General features: G+C 45.9%; 3 protein-coding genes across 4 annotated transcripts in view; all 3 read left to right on the top strand.

Annotated features, from left to right (window-relative positions):
• FANCD2 (FA complementation group D2) overlaps positions 1-248 on the top strand; it is a 34,995-nt gene extending 34,747 nt beyond the window's left edge. For both annotated transcript variants that reach the window (XM_030282983.4, XM_072935069.1), the window contains exon 44: positions 2-248. In XM_030282983.4, the coding sequence (XP_030138843.4) occupies positions 2-73 (72 nt within the window). In that variant the 3' untranslated portion in view covers positions 74-248. The remainder of the gene's footprint in view (position 1) is intronic.
• Positions 110-633, top strand: BRK1 (BRICK1 subunit of SCAR/WAVE actin nucleating complex). Its single transcript, XM_030282999.4, has 3 exons — positions 110-248; positions 332-414; positions 492-633. The coding sequence occupies exons 1-3, from the start codon at positions 131-133 to the stop codon at positions 516-518; spliced, it is 228 nt and encodes a 75-aa protein (XP_030138859.1). The 5' UTR covers positions 110-130; the 3' UTR covers positions 519-633.
• A 9,005-nt stretch (positions 634-9,638) lies between these two features.
• TMEM40 (transmembrane protein 40) lies at positions 9,639-20,263 on the top strand. Its single transcript, XM_030282995.4, has 13 exons — positions 9,639-9,746; positions 11,096-11,152; positions 11,758-11,897; positions 12,466-12,619; positions 13,870-13,977; positions 14,471-14,524; positions 15,395-15,430; positions 16,466-16,498; positions 17,840-17,905; positions 18,190-18,261; positions 18,342-18,416; positions 19,090-19,152; positions 19,525-20,263. The coding sequence occupies exons 2-13, from the start codon at positions 11,104-11,106 to the stop codon at positions 19,542-19,544; spliced, it is 870 nt and encodes a 289-aa protein (XP_030138855.4). The 5' UTR covers positions 9,639-9,746; positions 11,096-11,103; the 3' UTR covers positions 19,545-20,263.
• Positions 20,264-21,404: the final 1,141 nt, after the last annotated feature.

Below are 21,404 nucleotides of genomic sequence, written 5' to 3'. Positions count from 1 at the left end.
GGAGCCGAGCGGCAGCGACACGGAGGACAGCGAGGAGCGCGGCGGGGCCGGGCCCGCGGCAGCGCGGCCCTGAGGCGGCGGGCACCAGGCGGGGCGCGGCTCCCGCGCAGGCGCGGCGGCGGCGGCGGCCATGTCGGTGCAGGAGGACCCGGTGCAGCGGGAGATCCACCAGGACTGGGCCAACCGCGAGTACATCGAGGTGATCACCAGCTCCATCAAGAAAATCGCGGACTTCCTCAACTCTTTCGGTGAGGGCGCGGGGCGGGGGTTGCGGGCGGGCCGGGCAGGGCTGTGCGGCGGCCCGCGGTGTCTCACTGCCGCCTCCCCGCAGACATGTCGTGCCGGTCCCGGCTGGCCACCCTCAACGAGAAGCTGACGGCGCTGGAGCGGAGAATCGAGTACATCGAAGCCCGGGTGAGCAGCGGGGCGGTGGGCCGGGTGCGGGCTGGGCCCGGGGCCGGCCCTGCTTGAGGCTTTTCCTTTTCCCGTAGGTCACCAAGGGAGAGACGCTGACATAGGTCCGGGGCGGCCCCGGCCCCGCCGCCGCAGCACCGCCGCCCCTCACCCCGCTCGGGGCCCACCGCCACCGCCGCCGCCTCTGCTCGTGTTGCCAATAAACCGCTGTGCTCCTGCCCTGCCTGCTCTCTGCGTGCCTGCCTGGGGCCGGGCCGCGGGATGCCCGGCTCCCTGCCACCGTCCTGGATGTCCAGAGCCTGCCCTTCCATCCGCCTGACCCGCGGGGTTTGGGCACACGTTCCTCCCCACGCGTGGGGGCTGTACCACAGGGGCTGCAGGCCAGGCTGTTGTCAGCTCCTGGAGGCACCTCACCAGCCTTTGGGGGTGCTTTGTGCTCCTGCTGGGATCACAGCAGGAAATATGGTGATTCCTATGGTCTGGAGGTTGTCTCAGCCTTTATATGTGCACATGTCAGGGCAGTGTGGGGACAGCAGGCTCACCTGGTCTGGTGCACATGCCCCAGGAGAGGGCCCTTTGCCAGCACCTAGGAAGAGGTGTTTCTCTTCTCTGTGAGGCAAGTGGCAAGGAGAAGAAAGTCTCTCAGCCCTTCCCACCACTCCTCTATTTATCTCAGTTTTTCAGCGGGCATCCAGATCTGCAGATTCACTGCTCATATTTAACGTTTGTTGGGGAGTCCATGGAATTGTGTCAGCAAAGGTTTTATTGCTTCCCAGCAGGCTTTAAATGTCTTGGCATGTTCTCCGAGTGTAATCTTAGCTTCTTCATGATGGCACTGTAATGCCTGCAGTGTTTACTGAGCACCTGAGTTACTTAATGTTTGTTATATTTTTGAGGCTGTCTGACATCAGCTGGTTCTTTGTTGACGTAGGTCCTCCTCCAAGCACACAGTTTTGTTCTCCATAGGAATCTCTGTTTTCCATTATTTGGAGAAGTGCTCCTTCAGCTTTTCCCTCAGTTCTCATGGTTATTGTCATGTTGGGCTGCACATCAGGGAGATTTGGCTGCCTTTGGAGTATAGTACCTATGGAAATGAGTGATTTGTAGCAGCCCTGCAGTGGAGTGGAACAGCCATTGGTCACTGCCCTTAGGTGGAGGGGCCATATCAAATTAGACTGTTGTCATGAGGATTGATAGATGGAAGGAAAGCAGCTCTCCCTTGGCTCCAAGGTGGCTGCTCTGTAGCCCAAGTACAGCAGAAGTACTGCCATGGCCCATGCATTGCTTACTGTGGATGTGCTGAAGTCCTGAGATCTCTATCATTGGAGATAATTCGGTGTTTATCTGGAGAAGGCCCTGAACTAATTATATGTTGAAGTTGGCCCTGCTTTGAATGGGATGGGGTTGAGGCAGAGACCAGAGCAGAGGTTCTTGCCTAAATTATGCTAAAATTCTTCAATCCAAAGACTAAATGGGACACAGGGTACCACAGACATCCCTGGCACTGTGTACTGGGCTGACCACTTAACTCAAGATCCATTGCTTGTTCCTGTTCCCAGCTAGTAGCATGGTGTGTCTCAAGCCCTTCCTGGTCACCGACTGGCTGTTAAAATGGCTCTTCCTCTCATACCAGGATTTCTCAGAGGAGTAGGTTTTGGCATGCAGTTGGTGGAATCTGCTGGAAGGTACCACTGAAGGTACCACTCCTCCCAGGATATGTGCTCTCACAGAGCTTCAGCACTGTGGGTTCAGCCAGTCTGGTTCATCTCCCAGCAAGGATCTTGGGCAGCTCAATGTACTACAAAGTTCTGCCCTTTTCCTTTCAGGGAGTCTTGCTAGTTCCCTAAGGAGCCAGGTTTGCTGGTTGGGTGCTGCTTATTCCAAGCTATCTCCGGGAGGTGAAGCCTCCTGGTCCTCAGGCTGGTACTGCTTCCTCCAGCAGCTGCTGTGATGTGCAGCCTTGTAACAGATGGAGTTTTGATACATTTCATTATTTTAAATACTGGGGAATTCTGTTTGCCTTTTTTCTTTGTACTGTATTTTGTTTGGCTTTTTTTGTTTGTTTTGGGGTTTATTGGTTTTTTGTGGTTTTTTTTTTTTTTTTAGACTATGATGCCCCAGGAACCCACATTAAACTTTTCTGGAGTGGATTTGTGTATTCTAATTTAGATGACTGATTTACATGGCATGTTAGTGGTGCTGTTCTTCCCACCACACATTTACTGTAACAGGAGATGGCTGTGTCCTCTGTGTCCTGATACCGTGCTGTCCTCATCTCCTGAGAGGGCTGGGTGCTCTACTTATGGTCAGCAGAGACCTGTTGGTGGTCTGAGGTTTTTTCCCAGAGTCTGAACTGCAGAAAAGCTGGTTTGAAGCCCCTCATGAAGGTGCCAGAATTGACCTAGAGAGCCTGAGCCAGTGTGTAGCTTGAGAAAGGTTTGCACTCTTGGATGACAGACAGTGGGCTTGTGGTGCTCACTGCCTGCTGGGCAGGCAGCCAGGCCTCATGGAGTGACTGGGGCAGTCCATCAGTCCTCATTAGAAGCTCCAAGGTTTGGGAATGAACTGTAGTGTTTTGATCTGGGTGTAAGACTAGGTGTATTGGCATCACCCTTTGTGTGGTGTCAGCAGAACAGGGATCTAGAACTTAATTCAAGCTTTGCATAGCCCAAAAAAGTTTTAGTCTCTGATCCAGAGTACATCTTCTAGGATTAATGGATTGGACCAGACTTCTCAAGTAGTTCTAGCTTTTAGTAAATGCCCTTTGGGCTCTCTCAGTGCCTACTGTGAGCAAACCCTTGATTTTAGGGAGCAGTTTTAAAGTTAAATGTACCTTCATCCCCTTTATGTGGCAGGTGATTGAACCTGATAATTCAGTGAGCTGAGGCGATCTCAAGAGAGGAATGTTTTAGGACACAGCTAAGTTGTTGAGGGAGAGCTGCACTTTGATCCTAAGAGCTTTGCAAGGCTGAATTTTAAAGATCCCAGAAGATGATGTCTGCTTACATCCTCGTGCCAAGGCCCTGACAGCAGTGGATGTCACTGGAGTAGGTGTCTCACAAAGAGAAGAATTTTAAAGATCCCAGAAGATGATGTCTGCTTACATCCTTGTGCCAAGGCACTGACAGCAGTGGATGTCACTGGAGTAGGTGTCTCACAAAGAGAAGATTGGCCCTGCCAGCCTGGGATTGCTGCTGCTCCCCAGGTCAGTGAGATGGGAAGGTCACAGGAGTATGGGAGGTCTCCAGATTCACTGAGGCTTTGTGTCCAATTTCCAAAAGCTGCCAGCAGTACTGCTCTGAGCTCTCCAGGTCCTGGGAGCTGGGCTCTTGGCCTTGACATACATAAAAGTTTTAGGGTGGCTGTACCATGAGCTCACCTTTCCACTCACTTTCCCCATCTCTCTCCCTGTGCAATCTGACACAGCCTATGTGTTTTCACTTTTTATCACAGGGGTGTGAAGCCAGTCATTGACAGAACCCTCTTTTTGGAGGAGGAGAGGATTACTGGGTAGGTCCTGAAGCAAAAGCTTGAGAGTAACATCCTGGGGAAATAATGTGTAGATGAAACTCTGACTCCCATGCTGACTGGGAGCTCTGAGGTTCACCTTGGCTGAGTGATGCCCCAGCCAGTTTGGTCAGTGCTGCTGGCCCAGCCCCAGCCTGGCTCTCTGACTCCCTGTGTTGCCCCTGTGCCAACAGGTAACCCCACCAGGTAACCAACCCATCCTCACCTTTGGAGGCTGTTCTGCTTCCTGGCCTTGCCATCTCCTGGCACGTACATCGCTGACAAAGCAGTGGGGGACAGGTCACAGCCTGCCTTGCTGACAGAGTTACAAAATGGATTCCAGGACCAAGCCCATCCCACAAAACACCAGGATTAAATATCAAAATCCTTGGTGTTGCCTATGTGCTTAAAAGTGCTGAGGAAAAGGGCTTTATCAAGAGGGAGGATCAGCTGAGGCTGGGAATTGTCCCTCAGGCTCCTGGTGCTTCCCAGGGAGCATCTGTGTTCCCCTGCCTTTGACTCTGCTTGCACGAGGCACTTCCATCCCTACTGCTAGACCAGAAGACTGGGGATGGAAAGGGAGCCCAGTGAACTGGGAGAACAAGGAGGAGGAGAGGAGCAGATTTTTTTGGAGGTTGCTCATGGAAGCATGCTCCAGTTAGGGCCGTGGGTGGGGAGAGTATCTTGGGACCCCACGTTGATCCCTGTGCTTGCTGCAGCACTGCTGAGCCAGGCCAGGGGCTGGGAAGAGTTCACTGTTCCCTACTTCTGTCAGCCAGCAGCCTGCCCTTTTTCCATCTGTGCTTTGTGTTGGGCTGCACTGTCCATCCTACTGATGGGCCTGGGCTTCAGCAGACTAACTGGAAGACTGCCCTTGTAGCTAAATTGGAACGACCAGAAGCCAGACACCCTCCTTCCTCTCATCCCTCAGAGCCCATTTGTGAGCCTGTAATGTGCTGACCATAATAAAGGGGGGCTCCCATAATGAGGGAATTTCCATCCTTACCTGTAGCCATTTAGAGGAGGATCCTGTGCTTGTCAGTCCTGGAATTACTCACTCTTCTGCCTCAGGAGCTGTTGATGGCAGCACCTGAGGAGCTCAGTAATTCTCCAGGAGGTGAGTGATGCATCCTGGCCTTTGATTTAGCCTGCTTAAACAGGTCTAGTTCTTAAATTTAACGGGCTTTAGCAAAAATTTACTCTGTTAATTTAAAATACTAATACAATGAATTATTATGGCAAGTAATTCCACAGAAGAGTACAGAATGAGAAAAAATTTTCCAGAACATCTTAGTAAGGTACAACATTATCTACTCTCATGATTCCACAAGCTTTCATAGCTAAACCTCAGGCTTTGTCCCAGACAAAAGTAAACATCTTTCACATGATTTCAGCATAACAGGGTGTTACTGGTTCAGTGGTAGTCTGGAAGGTTAGGAAGTGGGTCGTATTCACTACTTGCTTTTTTTCTTCTCTCTCAAAAGTCTCATAGTTTAAAAGCAGAAAGGTAGCTGTAAACTACCTGCAGCCTGCGAAGTACAGCTGGCAGTGAGGCATAATCCCCCTGCACTTACCTGAGCTTCACAGGCTCATAACAAGTGTTGGAGCAGAATTTATTTAAAGGAAAATAAGTAGCAACTAAGTAAATGTACGGAAGGAGTTACTTAACCAACCAACTTAACCATTGGATGAAAATCAGGGTAGGGCAAGAGGAGTCATGGGAATGTTTAAATCTGTCAGAAATGTGATGACATTATGAGCAATAACTACTCCATGTTCCATCCCTGGGCCCCTCCTACACTCACTTAGCAGTATTTCTACATTTCTAATGCAACCTGCCTGTGTGACAAATCCACACACATGTTGCACCCAATTAGTGTCAAGCATAAGAGCTGCTCTAGCTGTGTCTCACCTCTCTAAAACCCTCCTGGAAGCAATTTTCCCAGCATACAAAGAATTAACCCCGATTCTCCTAAATCTCTCAGAGGACAGTTCCCAAATAAGGGCCAAGTAAACACATGTAATACATGATAAAGCATTCTAATTCATTAGATAATCTTCCCAGCAGCAGGTGCAGGGTATTAGCTGCTTTAAGTGTTTAATGTTATATGTAATTCAAAATGTCAGGGGAAGTGAGACAAGGCACTTGAATAGGCAGAAGAGAAGAATATGTGGCTTAAAAAAATATAAACCTCCTTTCCCCCTCTAAAAAGATACAAAAAAACCCCACGGCACACAGCCAGACAAAGTGGAAAAGAAAAATAAATGTACACCTACTGTAGGAAGTATAACTTTACCTGTGTCTCAGTCACTCCAGAAGCATCAGGAGATGAAGTGAGGAGAGCAGAGGGAGGGAGTACAATCCTTCCTGGGGTACCAACTGCAGCAGGGTCAAACCATTAGCTGAATTTGACAAATGACTTACATGACCGCAGCTTGTGCAAGCAATAGCCACTTGTGCTATTGGAGTGTCCCAAGGAGTCTCCTTTGACACTGGCTGTCACTCTTCACATACATTTTCAGGTGACCAAACATCTGCCACCTTCTGCTGTGGTGCACTGCAGGAATTTGCCCCCTCCTTTCCTACTTTTGTTTCCTTGTGATGCAGGCTGGCTGGCTGGCTCAGAAAGTGTCACCTGGCAGTGAGGGAGCAGCTCCCTGAGCAGCAAGCAACCCTGGGATGGCTCCAGATAGCTGCTGTGCTGTAAGATGTGTGTCAGAAGTGGCTGAGAAGGGCTGGAGGGGGGCACCAATGACCTTACAGTGGGTATAGGATGAGCAGAGCCAGAGGCTTTGTGTTGTCAGCACCCTCTGTGGCTGCTGGGGACAGGTGGGGTGGAGGTTATGTTTCCCTTTGCTGTCGCTGGCCCAGCTGCACAGGCATTCCACCTGTGCCTGCCTGGGATGCCCTGAGCAGGTGGGGAGTGTGCCAGGGCTTCCACACCCTCATCATTGTGTCCCTTCTTAGCTTTACCAGAGCCCAGGGCGTCTTCCCCACAGGGTGGATTCTTTGTCCCCAGTGCTCCCCTGATGTCCCAGGGAGGCCAGAGAAATGGGTCTGGGTCTCCAACCTGAGCAGGGGCTGTGCTGGAGCAGCCACGGGCAGGAGAGAGGGGTCCTGACTGCTCAGGGCTACTGAGGACCATTAATCCCTGAGGCAGGCTGGGAGCTGCACAGCTCCTCTCTCTGTGCCAGCGGGATTGGCCCTTGGCCACCTTCCCCAGGGCTCAGGGACATGGCAGCACACGCCTGGAGTGTGACCTCTGTAGCCACAGGACGACGGAGCCACCGCTCACCCAGTGAGTCAGGGGAGGCCACGTGAGGCCTCAGCCCCGACGCCTTCCCACCCAGGCTGGCACTGGGATCCCTGACCCAGGATCCTGAACTGCCACACAGCCGTGAAGGTGAGTGCTGGGGAGGGGTTCAGGAGCTTCTTGGGGTCAGGCCTGAGGGTGGCTGGGGGCTGCGTGCTGGCTCTTGGTACTGCTGGGTTATTGGTTGCTATTTGAAGCATCAAGCCACTGTACAGGAAAAGGGTTCTGGTGCTGTGGGAATTACAGGACTTCCCTATAACTTCTCTTTTTGACTCAGCTTGAGTATTTTTGACTCAACTTCCTCATCTTTCAAATAGTTTTTATTTTTCTAAAATCCTCACAGTAAGCCAAACACTTTATGCAAATAGATTTGTTTGCCTTAATTTTACTCAGACTACTGCATAAACATTTCTGGCTTCTGATGAGTTAATATTCTTCCTTCAGAGCTTTACAGCAACCACAGGGCGGCACGGGGCGTGAAAGGAGAAACACAAACCAAATAATTTCAAATGTTGCATGTCAATGCTTAAGTCAGAGCTGGAAAATGCGCAGCAACCTCCCCAGGGCTTACAGGTGTGGGGCAGTGCAGCCACCGTGTCTGGGCCTGCTGTGAAAGCCAGGGCAGGAAAGAAGTGCTGGAGCTGCGGCAAGGAGTGGATGGGCTGTGCCTGCTCCTTGCTCACCCTGTGGGGCTGTCACAGGCAGCCTGGGGAGCTGCCCTAGCTGCGGTGACATGCACTTGCTGGATCTCCCTACGCACTTGTGTTCAAGGAGAGTGAAAAGTCTGAGTTTTGCTGCTTCTGTGTCACATTTCAGCTACATTTGACAACAGGAAGGCAAGCAGAAGGGTAGCAGAATTATTACCACAGCCCGAGGAGACTGGAGCAGGAAGGGTTTCAAACGGAACTGGTGTGGATCAATTTTTGTTGTCTCACAGGAAGAAACTCGGCTTTCGCCACAGACCTCCAGGACATCTTTCTGTGGATCCAACTGCTAGAACCAGCCTAAGACTTGCAGGTGTGCTTTAAGAAATTGGTTTGGTTTGATTTGAGAGAAGGGCATTGAGGGACTTTATGTTTAAAATAAGTTTAGCAGGTTTAGGTGTCAGCATATAACTTAAAATGAAGGGTAAAAGTAGTTTCAAAGGTAAAAGGTTTGGGATTGTCCAATTTTTGGCTTGAAATTAAAACAACTTTATTTGCGTTTTTCTTGTTATCCCATTGAGCAATTTCCCTCAGATATATTTCATCAGCTAAGCAAAACCTCATGTACGGAAGTTGTCAGCCTCACTTTCTAAATGTGACTCTGCACACAAATTTATTCTAACATGTTAAAAAGACCTCACTGCAATTAAATTCTGATTTACTATAAAGAAAGCAAGGTGAAGTCTGTTGTTCATGTCATTCCCCAGTGAGCTCATGGCTAGGCTGAAATGCCTGTATATCATCATCCTTCTCTCATTATGTGGTATAATCAACTAAGTCACTTTTAAAACATACAATAATTAGGCACCTATACTTATCCTTTGTTTAGATCTGATTTTCTTTCCAGAAGAGCCACAGGGAAATTAATGTGCATAGTCTAAGAGAAATTAGCTACCCAACTTCCTTGGTTAATGTAAATCTTGGTCACGGACTGGGCTGAGCTGTGCTGAAGGTACAGCAAGGGAGATGGAAGTAGATGCTGCATGCTCCTGGATCCTCTTGTGGCATCCAGGTCTTACCACAGCAGGATGCAAAAGGCACTAGGCAGCTCTGTTTCTGTTGTTGGAACAGCTGAGCAGTCTGCTGGCTCATTTGGGCCAGGAAATGAGTAGTTTTGAAGTAAATCAGTCTGATAGTAGATGAAGAGGATGTTGGCACTGTCTGCCCTGCTCTTCCTGTGTGGGTGGCAGGACAGGTCAGGTAGTGCCCACTGCTCACCTTGTCTTTGGGATGATGCAAAGCTGGGATAGGGCAGCTGCTGTGACATGTTCCTGTCAAGGGAACAGCAACCTGCCTTAAAATGCCACTGAAAGTGGCCTTCACTAGGTGCTAGGAACCCCAAATACAAACCTTCTGATTTTCACTTGATGGTAAAATATTAGGATACTTTTAAATTGTTTTCTGAGATTGAATTAATCAGCTGGGGGAAAAAAAATGTTTATATTTAAATTACTTTTGTTCCTTTAGCTCTGGTATTTTGACCATGCAGTCCAGAGACAGGCCTAAAGGATTTAGGTTAAACAAGCAGCTATTGCAAGGTCTAAGTTGAGCAAATAGGAAGGCAAGAAAGAGACTGAAAAAGGCAGAAAACTGTAGCTGGAGATATGTAAGTGCCTATGAACTGACATTCTTGATTGAGTGGCTGAAAACGAGACTGTCCAGGGTGTGTGCTGGTTCCTACATTTCCACATCAGCTGATGCTTACCCACAGAGGGGACAGATACATTTCCTGCATTCCCTATCGGGTGCTCACAGGCTCCCAGCTCCCACAGGGCTGCTGCTGCAGCTACAGCAGCAAAGGCTGGATGTAAGTCAGGGAAAGGGGAAGGTCTGTAGATCTTTTGCATAGATTCACCACTGGGAATAATTTCAAAATGTTGTTAAAATGTTGTTTTCCCACAATACCCTTTGGAGACAGGTAAGCCAAGTTTTCTGAGCTGAGCCTTTGAAAGTGGTTATATAATTTTCCCAGAAGTCTTTTGAAGTCTGTTTGTATCTATTTTCCTCTGTCTGAGAACTAACACCTTAAAGAGTTGTTCTGTTTGAGTGTTTGCTTGTGTATCCTTCTGAAGATATTAACTGACCTGTTTTGGGTTTTGTATTATAATATTTTTTGGACTGATATGATGGTCTTTAGAGAACAGAAAGTGCTAGTAGGAAAAGAAACAAGTTTTCCTCTGAAAAATTTGAAGGATATTCTTAGTTTTCAAACTGCTTAATTGGAAGTGTTTTGTTGAATGGATCTAAAAGTTGTCTTGTAGGAAAATGTGTGGACATGTAAACTGTTTTCCTATTGCATCCTGCATAGTGGAAACTTTGCTTTAGGCTCCCCAAAAACCTTCTTTTGCATCTCTCAGTACAACTGTTGGTTAGTTGCAATGTTGCACGAGGGGAGATGCATCATTGTAGAATACCTGGACCACTGGCAGAGGCAGCAGTTCAGAACCACAGCCACCACAAAATGTGCACCATCAGAAAATTCCAGCCTCAGCCTGAAACTTCTGTGGCAAGTTTATCAAAACAAAAGCAAATACTGAATTTTGGGGATGTCATAACATTTGTTTCAGTGGCAAATACTAGTAATTAATCTGGGATCAACAGTTAAAAATTTCTAATTAATAAAGCTAAAGTTTATGGAAATTTCATGACAATTTGGGAAGAACAGGTGTTGAAGTATCAAAGTCTTCTGTGAGACAAGAATTCAAAGTCTTGCGGGACTTTCCTAGGAACTATTTCTGCTTTTTTTCCTGGCTGATACATTTTAAGTATTAGGATGTAAAAGGTACAGGATAATTGTTCTGTTTCATGAATGGAACCCAGCCTATTAGGTTACTCACATCTGTGGTAAATGTTTAATTAGACACTTGGGTAGCTTTACAAGACAACAATGTGAATGATCAAGTCTGACTACTTTTTGTTTTACTCATGATGATCAGACTTTTGTTCTTTCCTAACTACCAAAACCCGGTAGGGCTCACTCAGAGGAGTGAAGAATTGGGTCCCAGGAGGGTAAATGAATCATGATGTGAAACAGAGAAGTGATTCCAAGACTGAAAGGCCCAGAGAGAGGCTCTGTGTTTGCAGAAAATCAAAGACAGAAAACCAGGAAGGTCAGTGACCTGATTCTAAAAGTGCTTTTTCTCCCCTTTCAAACAGGCACAGAAATGGAGAATTTGGATGTCCCGATCCCAGATCTTACTGAAGAACAGCAAGGTGAGAGAAGCACACAAAGATCAGAGCTTTGGCTCTTGCACACTGCACAGCAGTGTTTGCCAGGGTGGGCCATGAGTCAATGAAATCTGTTTCCTCTGAAAACACGCCCTAACCATCTCTTTGCTTGTAAAAGAGAGACCAGCAGTCAGTTCCCAGCTCTTTCACAGGCTCCTGTTAGGCTTTGTGCACATGCAAGTGGGAATTTAGATACATGAAGGAGACTTTACTGTGCATTAAATGAGCAATCTCAGGACCTTGGTATCCAGGCCTTGGGGTCTTTGTGCCTGGCTGTGAAACAGCATGGTCAGAATAAGCACATGTTGAATAGCTAGGAATACTTTGGGAACACCTGCCATGCTTCTCTAACTGAGACAACAGCATCACAGAGACATCAGTCATTTGTATGGACTACTGACATTTGTTTACTGTTTTGTGGCAGACTGAGATGCTTTATATAATACAGCATCAGTCTCTTTCCTGTGTGTTGGTACTGGGCAGTGTGTTACAGCCTGGTGTCTGTCTCCACACCTGCACTGAGCACCACAGGAACACTGCCATGAAACCCCCTCTACTCCTGCACGATGACAGGTTTGTTTTCCTTACAGATATTCTTCAGAGAGTTTTTGCTGCTGACGCCAAGTACTTGGAGAATCATGAGAAAATGAACCAGTCCTTCTGGGAATCACTTGTGAAATGCTTGGCCACTACTGACCCACCTATCCTGAATACTGAAGAAAAGAACAATGTAAGTTACCAAAGAAACTTATCCTTGTTATTCTACTTTTCTGCTTTACTCTGGGGAGAGAGAACACAGTCCCACTATCTGATATACTGAAATATATTAAAAGGTGTAACTGGACACTTAGATAAATGTCGTTCAGGCCACTGCTTTTTACTTCACTGCTCTCCATGTGCAAAAATAATTGGCTCTCTATAAATTCCTCAGGATCACTTCAGCTCACTATATTCTAGGCAGGACCATTGTTAGTCACATTTTGCTGTAAGATACTGCAGCAATTGCATGGCCATATTCATTCCCTATAGCTGTATTTGTCCAGCTCTATGAGTAGTTAACTATTGCCCACCATGCTGTTTTTCCCAGTTGATGGCTCTGCTCTGAGTTGCTGAATGGAGTTTACATTCTCTTCCCATCTTTGACATTACTCTTTATCCCCAGTTTTCCCTTTGTATAGTAGAAGCAGGAGGTTACATTTCCCACCAGGTGGGATACACTCATTTGCCCATCAAGGTGTGCTTGTACAGTCTGTGTTTTATTGGAAAGACTCTTTGCTAGTTACTTATCTCCTTTTCAGCTCCTTAACAGCTGTGATGTCCTCCCTGGAGGCTGTGCTGCCTGCCTGAAAGCCATAGAGAAGAAAGGAGTCAGGGCAATAGCTCTTCTTTACCTTTTGCTGAAGACTTCCAACCCATCTGGGTACAGGCAGCTGCCCAGCTCCAAGGGAAAGGGTGAGTCCTACCTGTCCTCCTGTCAGTGTTTTGTTAAAATTACTGCAGGGCCAGTGGCAGCAGTAATTGACAGCAGCTTGAACACTCTGTTATGTGCTTGGAAGTGATTATTATTGAACAACTGAAGTGTCTAGAAGTACTGCTCAGGAAAAGCAGTTAGGTGTGGTGGTAATGGGAGCCAAAGTTAGTATTTAACTGTAGTTAGACTTGGCTTCTTCTGGGAAAAACCCACCTGTGTTTAAAGAGAGAGCATGACTTGTGAGTTTCTTTGACTTGAGAAAGTTTTCCCTGACGTTATCCAGCGAGCCAGGATCCCTCTGAGCACTCACAGTGGTAGGAAATCAGAGCTGAGCCAGTGAAAATATTTGTATAAATATAATTTCCAACTAAAAGGAATGGACAGGGGATGGCACACAGGGTGCTGAACCTGGCAAAAAGATAAATGAGACTTATTTGCCTGGTTGTGCAGTAAGAAACCAGCGGCAGTTTCACAGGATCCGTAGTCATTAATTGTCTTTAATAGATGACAGAGGAGCACTCACTTAAGATGACCCTAAATTTAACTGGAGACCCTCAAGGATATCCTTGATTGAACATGTTTCTGAAGGGGAGAGATGACCCAGCCTGGTGCCCAGCCCAGCTTTGGTCATCTCTCAGGGCAGGAATGTTGGTTGCAAGACCCTTGGGCTGTGAGCATCTAAAGGAGCTGGAGGAGAAGGAATCCCTCTACCTGCCTGTGCCCAAACCCTGCACCTCCTGATGAAGAGATGCTGTTCAGTGTCGCCCTGGTCCCAGAGCCAGGAGCAGTAGTGATGCTGGGGTGGCCTGGCTGTGAGGGCCGTGCTCCTGTGCCACGAGAGGGAGCTGGAGCCGCGGCTCGGCACAGGGAGCCCTGGAAAAAGGAGCCCAGGCAGGGTGAGCCATTCCTCTCCTGCTCTCATCGTTCAGCTGCAGCTGCTGCTGCTTCAGGGAATGGGAATTTGCACAGGGGTAATATTATGAATAATTAAACGCCAGAATATGAAACTTTAGGTGTCTACCACAACCATTTAGGAAGGTCTAAACTGTAGTGTGTATGATGCTTTCATTTGATGCTATGTGTGCAAAAAACACAACTGGGATTAGACAAAGGGTCTGATTTCCTGTCAGGCAACTTTTAATAAAGCATTGTGAAATCTGTAATTGTAAAAAAAAAAAAAAAAAAAAAGTAGTCACTGATAATGTTTTTTTTTCTCTCTTTATAAAAAAAGATGAAAAATTGAAACTCCTGAAGAGTTTGGAAAGGAATTTTGTATATTCAGAAGAGGACAAAAAGTCTGAAAACTTATCCCAGGAGTCCATAGATGAAGATACACAAGGTAAAGAGGATTTATTTTATTTTCCTGATACATAACTTAGTCTGAATTCATGTTTGTAAAGACTGACATAGGAGATGTGGCAATTCTCTAGAGCTCTGAATAAAGTAAGAAACTGTGCAAAAGAGAGAACATAGAAAATCATCAGTACCTGATTCATAATCAGCAAAATAGTGGCTGCCACCCACTCTTGTGGAAGTTGGTTTCAGAATGTAGAAATTTGCTGCAAGATTCCTTCCCCAAATAAAAGATCCTAACTGCTCTCTACAGCCCTGTATACAAGTTAATCCAACTGAGGTTTTGCTGTTTCACCTATTCAGCCAGTTTTGGAGGGAGCTGTGAGGCAGAAACAGCCAATAGTGATACTTGCATTTCAAAGCCTTGATTTTTACCTTCATATGGTTATGTTATGAGCAAACCACAACAGAGCTGTTCTTTCTGATGCTGCTAGCACATTTTTCTTCACTCTGATGAACAAATACTTTCTCCTATCCAGAAAGTGATGAGGAAGATTTAGGAAGACAGAAGACTGAAGGTCAGTTACTTGGAGGTAGGACAAAGTGACTACAGTATTGGCTTTACTAGAGGCAAAACCAATATAAACCAAAAAAGAATTATTTTTTGCATTCTTTGGGTTGGCTGTTGAACAAAGGTATATTAACATGTGTAGATATAAAAGAAAGACAAGTCAGGATTTGGCTGTAGGAAAGACATTGCCTACAAGATGAAGCTCAACTAATGCTGAAACTCAGCCATGCCCTGTGCTCAGAGTTTAACCAGGAAAGCAGCAAAATCTGCTGTTGTGAGAGGAGTCCTGCTGCCTGGGTCTGCACAGCTGCCACTGAAATGCAGCAAGAGGGCTCTGAAAACATCTGTCACAGCCAATACTTGGATGGGCTGTGGTCAGCCCACAGCACTGACTGGAGATCATCACCAAGGACCACCTTGTTCCTGAGGCTTTTCCTTTCCTGCCAAAGGAAATATGGAAAATAATTACAATGCAGATGAAGAAAATGTGCTGTATCAATACACAGAAATACCTATAGAACTATGGATGTAAAAATGTAAAGCATTAATATTTTAATTAATGTCTTAAACTGAGCTCAGCCCAAATGTAAGAGAAGCTCATTTAAAATTGACATTAGGAGAGCTAATCTGTCTCACAGGAGTCTGATAGTCTGATTCTACTTGACTCCAGATACTTGTAGAGATGAAATATGGGGAGGGCGGAGAATTCAGTCATTTCCCGCTTTTTGACTGCTTAACCCCCAGCAGAGCCACCCTCTTTAAGAAGTGAGTTGGTCTCTTCTTTGTTTCTGTTACACACCCACAGTGTTTTCAGGGAGCTGATGGGCTGGCACTGGCACCAGACACCCTCACTGCAGGTATTAACCTACCTCATCTCTGTGTCATGGTTTAGGAATACCAGCCGAGGTGGTTCCCTACAGAGATTCAGGTAAGTGCTCCTGGGTCACCTCATCCTGCTGGAATGACTGTAACTGCAGTGTCTTCTTTCTGACCAGCTGAGACATTAAAAAATAACTCTCAGGCTGTAAATCCCTTTGTTTCCAGTTAGCCTGGTGCTGGGCCTGGGCATGGTGCAGACATTCTGGTGTAAGGCTGTGGTAGTGACTGTCTGGCAGGAGGTGATTTGTACAAGGTGTTCTGACGGATTAACCCATTTTTGTAGGCCTGCCAGGTTCTCCCAAGATCAGCTCATAGCAGTCATTCTTTAGGGAAAAACCCAGCAGTTCTGTTGGGCAACTGTTCAGTCTTGGCCAAAAAAGCTAGAGGCAGTTTTTAGCATTCCCTGAAGCCCTCTGTCTCCTGCTGAACAGGGGTCCAAGGCTGGGAGGGACCTGGAACCTGGTTTCTGCAAGCAGTGATGATTGGCTCTGAATGCATTCTTGCCTGCACAGCATTCCCAGCAGGAGGTGCCAGGTGAAAGCCACATGTCAGGCAGCAGAGCAACAGTGCCAGGCAAGAGGCTTGCACAGACAGGCAGTGTGAAGGCACTGCTGTGCAGCCCCAGAATGTTTGTAAAAAGCCCACAGCAGGAAATTGCCAACAGCTAAATTACATTACTGAGCTCATCCCTCCTGTGCCCAGGCCAAGGCCGCAGGATGAGTTAGGAGAGACAAACAGCCCGGCTGAGCAGCCTTTAGAGAGGACATTGCTCCACCTCTGTGCTGTGCAGTGGAGAAGTTATAAATTGCAGCATAATCCCTTGGGGAGGTTTTTGAGTTACCTATCCCCAAGGAGCCACAGGAACACCAGGGCAGAGGGATTCATTGCAGTGCCATATTCTTCCCACGCTGTCAGGTGCAGACAGGGTCATGGTACTTTTCCCCTTGGTGTTTGGCCTCTCTACCACTCACCCCAGTTTTCTTGCAGATAGGTGATTATTCACTGTGCTTCTTGGTGCTGAGTATGGTGGGAAGCTCTATACTTGTATTTTTTCCATGAGAAACAAAACTATATTTCTTTTCAGAGATTGCCAGAAGAGAAGATTCAGATGCAGATAGTGAGTACAAACATGTAAACAAGTTTGTTTTGTGGATGTTCTTTCACGACTGAGTTTTGCTTAGTGTGGTGAGGGCAATACCAGCTCCTTGATGCCTAGAGATTGTTTAATCAAAAAGCAGAAGGTTGAAAACAGGTAATAACATGGACTGCTTTAACAAAAGAAATACTGTGCAAGTCATTCCTTGATGCCAAGTTACAGTGGGACTGTTGAATTTAGGAAGTAATACAGGACAGATACTTAACGAGTGTGAGTTGATGTTCTGCTAAATGCTTTATCTATAGATCATTCATACAATTGCACAGAGTTGTATCTGTGAGTCAGAATAATGTAATACTTTGTTATTAATAATAAAAATAATTGAGCTTGCCCCCAAACCAGAATGTGATCAATCCAGACTGCACAAAGAGGCAAAAATGTATCAGGTACCTGTATCAGATGACCCAGAGCAGAGTTTCTTTTCAAGGTTTAGTTACTCTGTGGTTCAAAAGCACCACAGCAAAAGTCAACAACTCATATAAAGGACCCTTCCAGTACTCGCCTGTTACATCTTTAGAGCAAATTCACTACCAGGCAGAGGTTACCCAGTGTAGGGAAAATCAGAATCTGGAACTTGTTCTGAATCAACTCCCAAAGGCTTGGGTGCAGCAGGTGCCTCAGGGGCTGCTCAAACCACCAACAAAGAGAAAAGGAAAAAACTGCTGCTTTGAACCTGTTGTTGGAGAGGTGGTAAAATACTCAGCTCTTTCTCGCAATAGAGGTGGAGAAAAAAGAGAATTTGGCAACTCTGCTCATGACAAAGACCAAACTGCTCTGTGTTTAAACCTCTAAAATACATTTGTTCTTATGTTATTTTTTCTTTATGCCAATGTAGCTATAGGAGACTCATTTCAGCAGCAGGTCTCATTTTGGCAGGTGCAGAAGTACTTGGTGTCAGGTGTTAGTAGAAGGATGGTTCTCACACCCTCAGTAATGAAGGGGAGCTTCTTGCTGTGGCTGTGCAAAGCACCCAAAAATCAAACTGAAGCTCCCTTGTACTATGGCTTTACTCCCCCACTGTCTTTCTTGAGACTATGGCTTGTCCCAGAAGAGGCAGAAAAGATCCAGAGTGTTTTAAAACAATTCAGTATTGTTAATGCAGACATTTGGTTATACATTTTAAAGTTAATTTTTAAAACCATGCTCTTTGGAGTAATTTAAAAATTGCTAATTTAATCTTTCTGAAAGGTTTGCAGACCAACAAACGGTTTTATGTATATTCTGCTCTGACAGTCTATTTTTTATACAAAAACTCCTTAATTTCACAGTTCCATGGTAATAAAAGACTTCTCTTTTTTGTAGTATATGAAGAGGAGAGCACTCACCCCCCTCAGTGTACAGTACGGTGGATGGGCATACGGAAGGATGGTAATTGATTTATTGAATTAAACTGATGTCAAACCTGTTGAACCTTAGTCCAAGAAAAAGATCTCTGGTTCAAAAAAAAACTTTTTTTTTTTTGAATGAGTGCTTTGTTGAAGCCCATCAAGGCTTCTTGATGAAAATCATCGAGGCTTCTCACAATGTTGAGCCTTGTGCCTGAGAAACCTCGGGGAAATTGATGTCACTCCATGAGTGATACTTTGTACCTAAAGGTGATTTTGGAAGGGCCATGGCTGCATTTGTGACCTAATCTTCCCTCTCAATTTCAGATGAATTCTTTCATTTTGTCATTCTTTGCTTTGCCATTGGAGCTTTACTAATTTGCTATTACTATTACAAAGGTAAGGCAAGATTCAATAGAAGGATATATTTTTGCACTGTAGAGAAATGAACAAAGCTAACATTTATTTTGTTGCCTTAGATTGGACTATTTCTCTTGGGATTGGTTTAATCACCTTTGCTTCCCTGGAAACCACTGGGATATACTTTGGTCTAGGTAAGTGTCCCTCCAGCAGCAGCTGTGTCCCTGCACTAAGGACAAGATGACACAGTTGCCACAGCCCATAAAACTTCTGGGGCTGAGATTCTGTAACTCACCACAAAACTCCCCCCAACAGCTCCCAGTTGCAGAGGGGCTGCAGACGAGCAGCCTTAATGCTACTGAAGGGAGAAGTTGACTCATTTTTCCCTCTCAGTGATCACAAGACCCTGAGTCACCTCTTTCTGCAGCAGTGGCCGAATGCTGCGTTGCCATGACAATGTGTAATTTTAGCAGCAAGGCCTGTCTTCCCAGATCCACTGGATAAGATGCTGTGCATCCCAGCTGCCATGCGTTCCCCGGGACTGAGGATGAGCCTGGGGCAGAACTTGGATTCAGCAGCTACTGGAAATATTAAAACCTGTGCATTTTGACAGTCCCTAAGGATGGTACAGGAGTGCTGTCACCAGCAGCAAGTTATGGCTCCCCAACCAAGAACTTGTCTCCTCTGTAATCTCATGTTAACATGGTGGGAGGTTGTGGATGGTTCTCTCAAGACTCAGCCCGATCTTTCTTATTAATGATATTGCAGATGTGCTTGTTTAAACAAGTGTCAGTGTTTGGGTTTTGCAATTTTTCTACTTTTTTATGTTTTATGTTGCTTATCTTATATGTTTGTTTTCACACCCAGTATACCGAATTCGGAGCGTCCTTGACAGCTTTGTTCCTCTGATTGACAGATTCAGGCTAAGAGGTAACCGTGCTCTTTTTTCTGCCTTAAAAAAAAAAAAAAAAAAAAAAAGGAGTATTTTACTACAGTTCATTACAACTGCTTGGGTTTGAAAATTAGTCTTGAGTCTTTCCCTGTGGCAGAACATTTTCACATTTTTAATACTCCACCCTGTATGGGGTACTATTTCCTGGCAGTGCCTGTTTAAGAATTCTATAGTTTAAATAAAAACTCATTGGCTGGAGGGAGTCTTCACTTGTTGGGTCTTCAGACAGACTCCTGGTTCATGTCAATCCATGTTTGTGGACACAAAACATGAAGAATCCTGAAAAGCTGCATGGATACAGTGCAATCTGAACACAGCAGTCCTGACAGCTGTCTTTCTTCATCCCACAGGCATGAGGAAAACTGCCTAGGAGTATTTCAGGAGAGTTCCCCAAACCTGGCTGTCCAAATTTCCAATACTAAAGGAACTGCTTTCTGAGGTGAACCTAACAACCAAATGGCCAATGTGAAATACTGAAATGTGAAACTTCTGAAAAACGTCACTCCTTTACCTCCAAAATAAACCTCAAACTGGGGTACGGGGCCCCATTCTGGATTCCAAAGTGGTCTTGGGCTCAGAAGAGCTTGGAAGACAATGGAGATGTAGCTTTGTGTTCAATTCCATTGAAATATAAACACAGTCACCTTCCCTCCCCCAGGCAGCCTTGTGGTGGTGCATCTCTCATTTAACAAACCATGCCAGTGTGCCTGTGGTGTACCAGAACCAACAGACCGATGTCCTGTGCTGGTGCTGGCTTAGGCTCTGGCTGTTTCTGTAGGATTCTGGCCTCCTCCTGCCCCCAGTGCTGCCCAGAGCAGGCAGAGGCTGGCCCTGCTCTCCCAGCTGAGCCCCGGCGGTGCGAGCACTGGGGCTGATGAATTGATCCCGGCAGAACTCAGAGCAGTGGGCGGGCAGTGGTTTCACCCGAGGAGAGCTGGGGAGATGTTAGAGGCACTGACAGAATGCTGCAGTAATGAGATTATTAACAAGAGCAGATTTCATCTTTTCCCAGGGGAAAAACAAAATGCTTGATTTGACTCATCCCCCAACCTTTTTCTTTCTTTGAGTAAAATAAACACGAAACTTTGACATTTGTTTCATTTTATAGGATGTGTTACACATTGCAAGAATATAGCACTACTGCAACCATAGGAAGACTGCAACAAAACTACATTTTTAATAAAAATGTGAGGTCTTCATACCCACACAATAATGAAGGCAACCAGTTGAATAGAAAAAGCCATAAACGTGGATTTTTAAGGAAAGGTAAATCTGAAAGCTATAAAGCCCAGCTCAGCATTTTACAGGAACAATTTCAAGCCTTTCTCAGAAAATTAGAAAGGTTAGTTTTTGTTGTGTGTAATTTGAAGCACCAGCATCAGTCACTCTTGCCTGCAGTTCCAGCTGCACTGCCAGAAACACCAACAGTTGCACTCAGGCCTGCACCAACACAGCACAGCTGCCACCCAATGCCTCAAGGGCTAAATAGTGCAAGAAGGATGAATACAAGTTATTTCATAGTATTTATATGCTCCTTTACATGTCTTTGTAGAAATATTCCACCATCCCAAAATACTGTATACTTTGTTTTAGTCTGGAAATAAAGTCTTGCTCAGACCACTGTAGCCATGCTAGTGGCAAATGGCTTTTGGGTGAACTGAAAACTATGCAGAGTCACCATGCTCTGATGAAAAGGGCTTCTTTAGTATCCTCTGCTCTCTAATGTCTTTCTGAAAGGCAGTTTGTGGAACAGTCAAGATGAGTAACATGTTTCAATACTTAATGTTTTAAATTTGGTACTCTGCAGTAAACATAAATTTTTAATTTTAACCGAAACTACTTAAGGGTAAAATAAGCAAAACATTTTAAAACAGCAAAACATTTAAAAAGTCACCAAGTGCATCCCACCATGCCAGATGAACAGCTAAGCCACTTACAGCAGGTCCCATGAGAAAAGTCAGTTCTCAACAAAAAAGCAACTTACACATTGAGCTGCATCCTCTTGAGTACCTGGGAATTTCCTGCTCTTCTTCCAGATCTTTAGTCCTTCTCAGCATCACCCTTGCTGTAGCATCAGCCAAGCACTCAAAGCTACAAGTTCCTATGAAGAGTTTCAACTTCCTTCACTTGTGCTGTCTGCATTCAGCATTCAGCTCCTACCTGAGCCCAGGGCTCTGCTGGGCCCCACCTCCCCGTGGTTCCCCAGGACCTGGAGCATCTCATTCCACTC

This window comes from Taeniopygia guttata, chromosome 12 (genome assembly GCF_048771995.1).
Source record: "Taeniopygia guttata chromosome 12, bTaeGut7.mat, whole genome shotgun sequence".
NCBI lineage: Eukaryota > Metazoa > Chordata > Aves > Passeriformes > Estrildidae > Taeniopygia > Taeniopygia guttata.
This window is presented reverse-complemented; position numbering and strand designations above follow the sequence as displayed.

Excerpts from the sequence above, each read along its gene's own strand:
- BRK1 (XM_030282999.4), top strand. The coding sequence starts at position 131 with ATGTCGGTGCAGGAGGACCCGGTGCAGCGGGAGATCCACCAGGACTGG. Across the intron at positions 249-331 it reads GGACTTCCTCAACTCTTTCG|ACATGTCGTGCCGGTCCCGG; the intron begins GTGAGGGCGCGG and ends GCCTCCCCGCAG. Across the intron at positions 415-491 it reads TCGAGTACATCGAAGCCCGG|GTCACCAAGGGAGAGACGCT; the intron begins GTGAGCAGCGGG and ends CTTTTCCCGTAG.
- TMEM40 (XM_030282995.4), top strand. The coding sequence starts at position 11,104 with ATGGAGAATTTGGATGTCCCGATCCCAGATCTTACTGAAGAACAGCAA. Across the intron at positions 15,431-16,465 it reads GGTTCCCTACAGAGATTCAG|AGATTGCCAGAAGAGAAGAT; the intron begins GTAAGTGCTCCT and ends ATTTCTTTTCAG. Across the intron at positions 19,153-19,524 it reads TGACAGATTCAGGCTAAGAG|GCATGAGGAAAACTGCCTAG; the intron begins GTAACCGTGCTC and ends TTCATCCCACAG.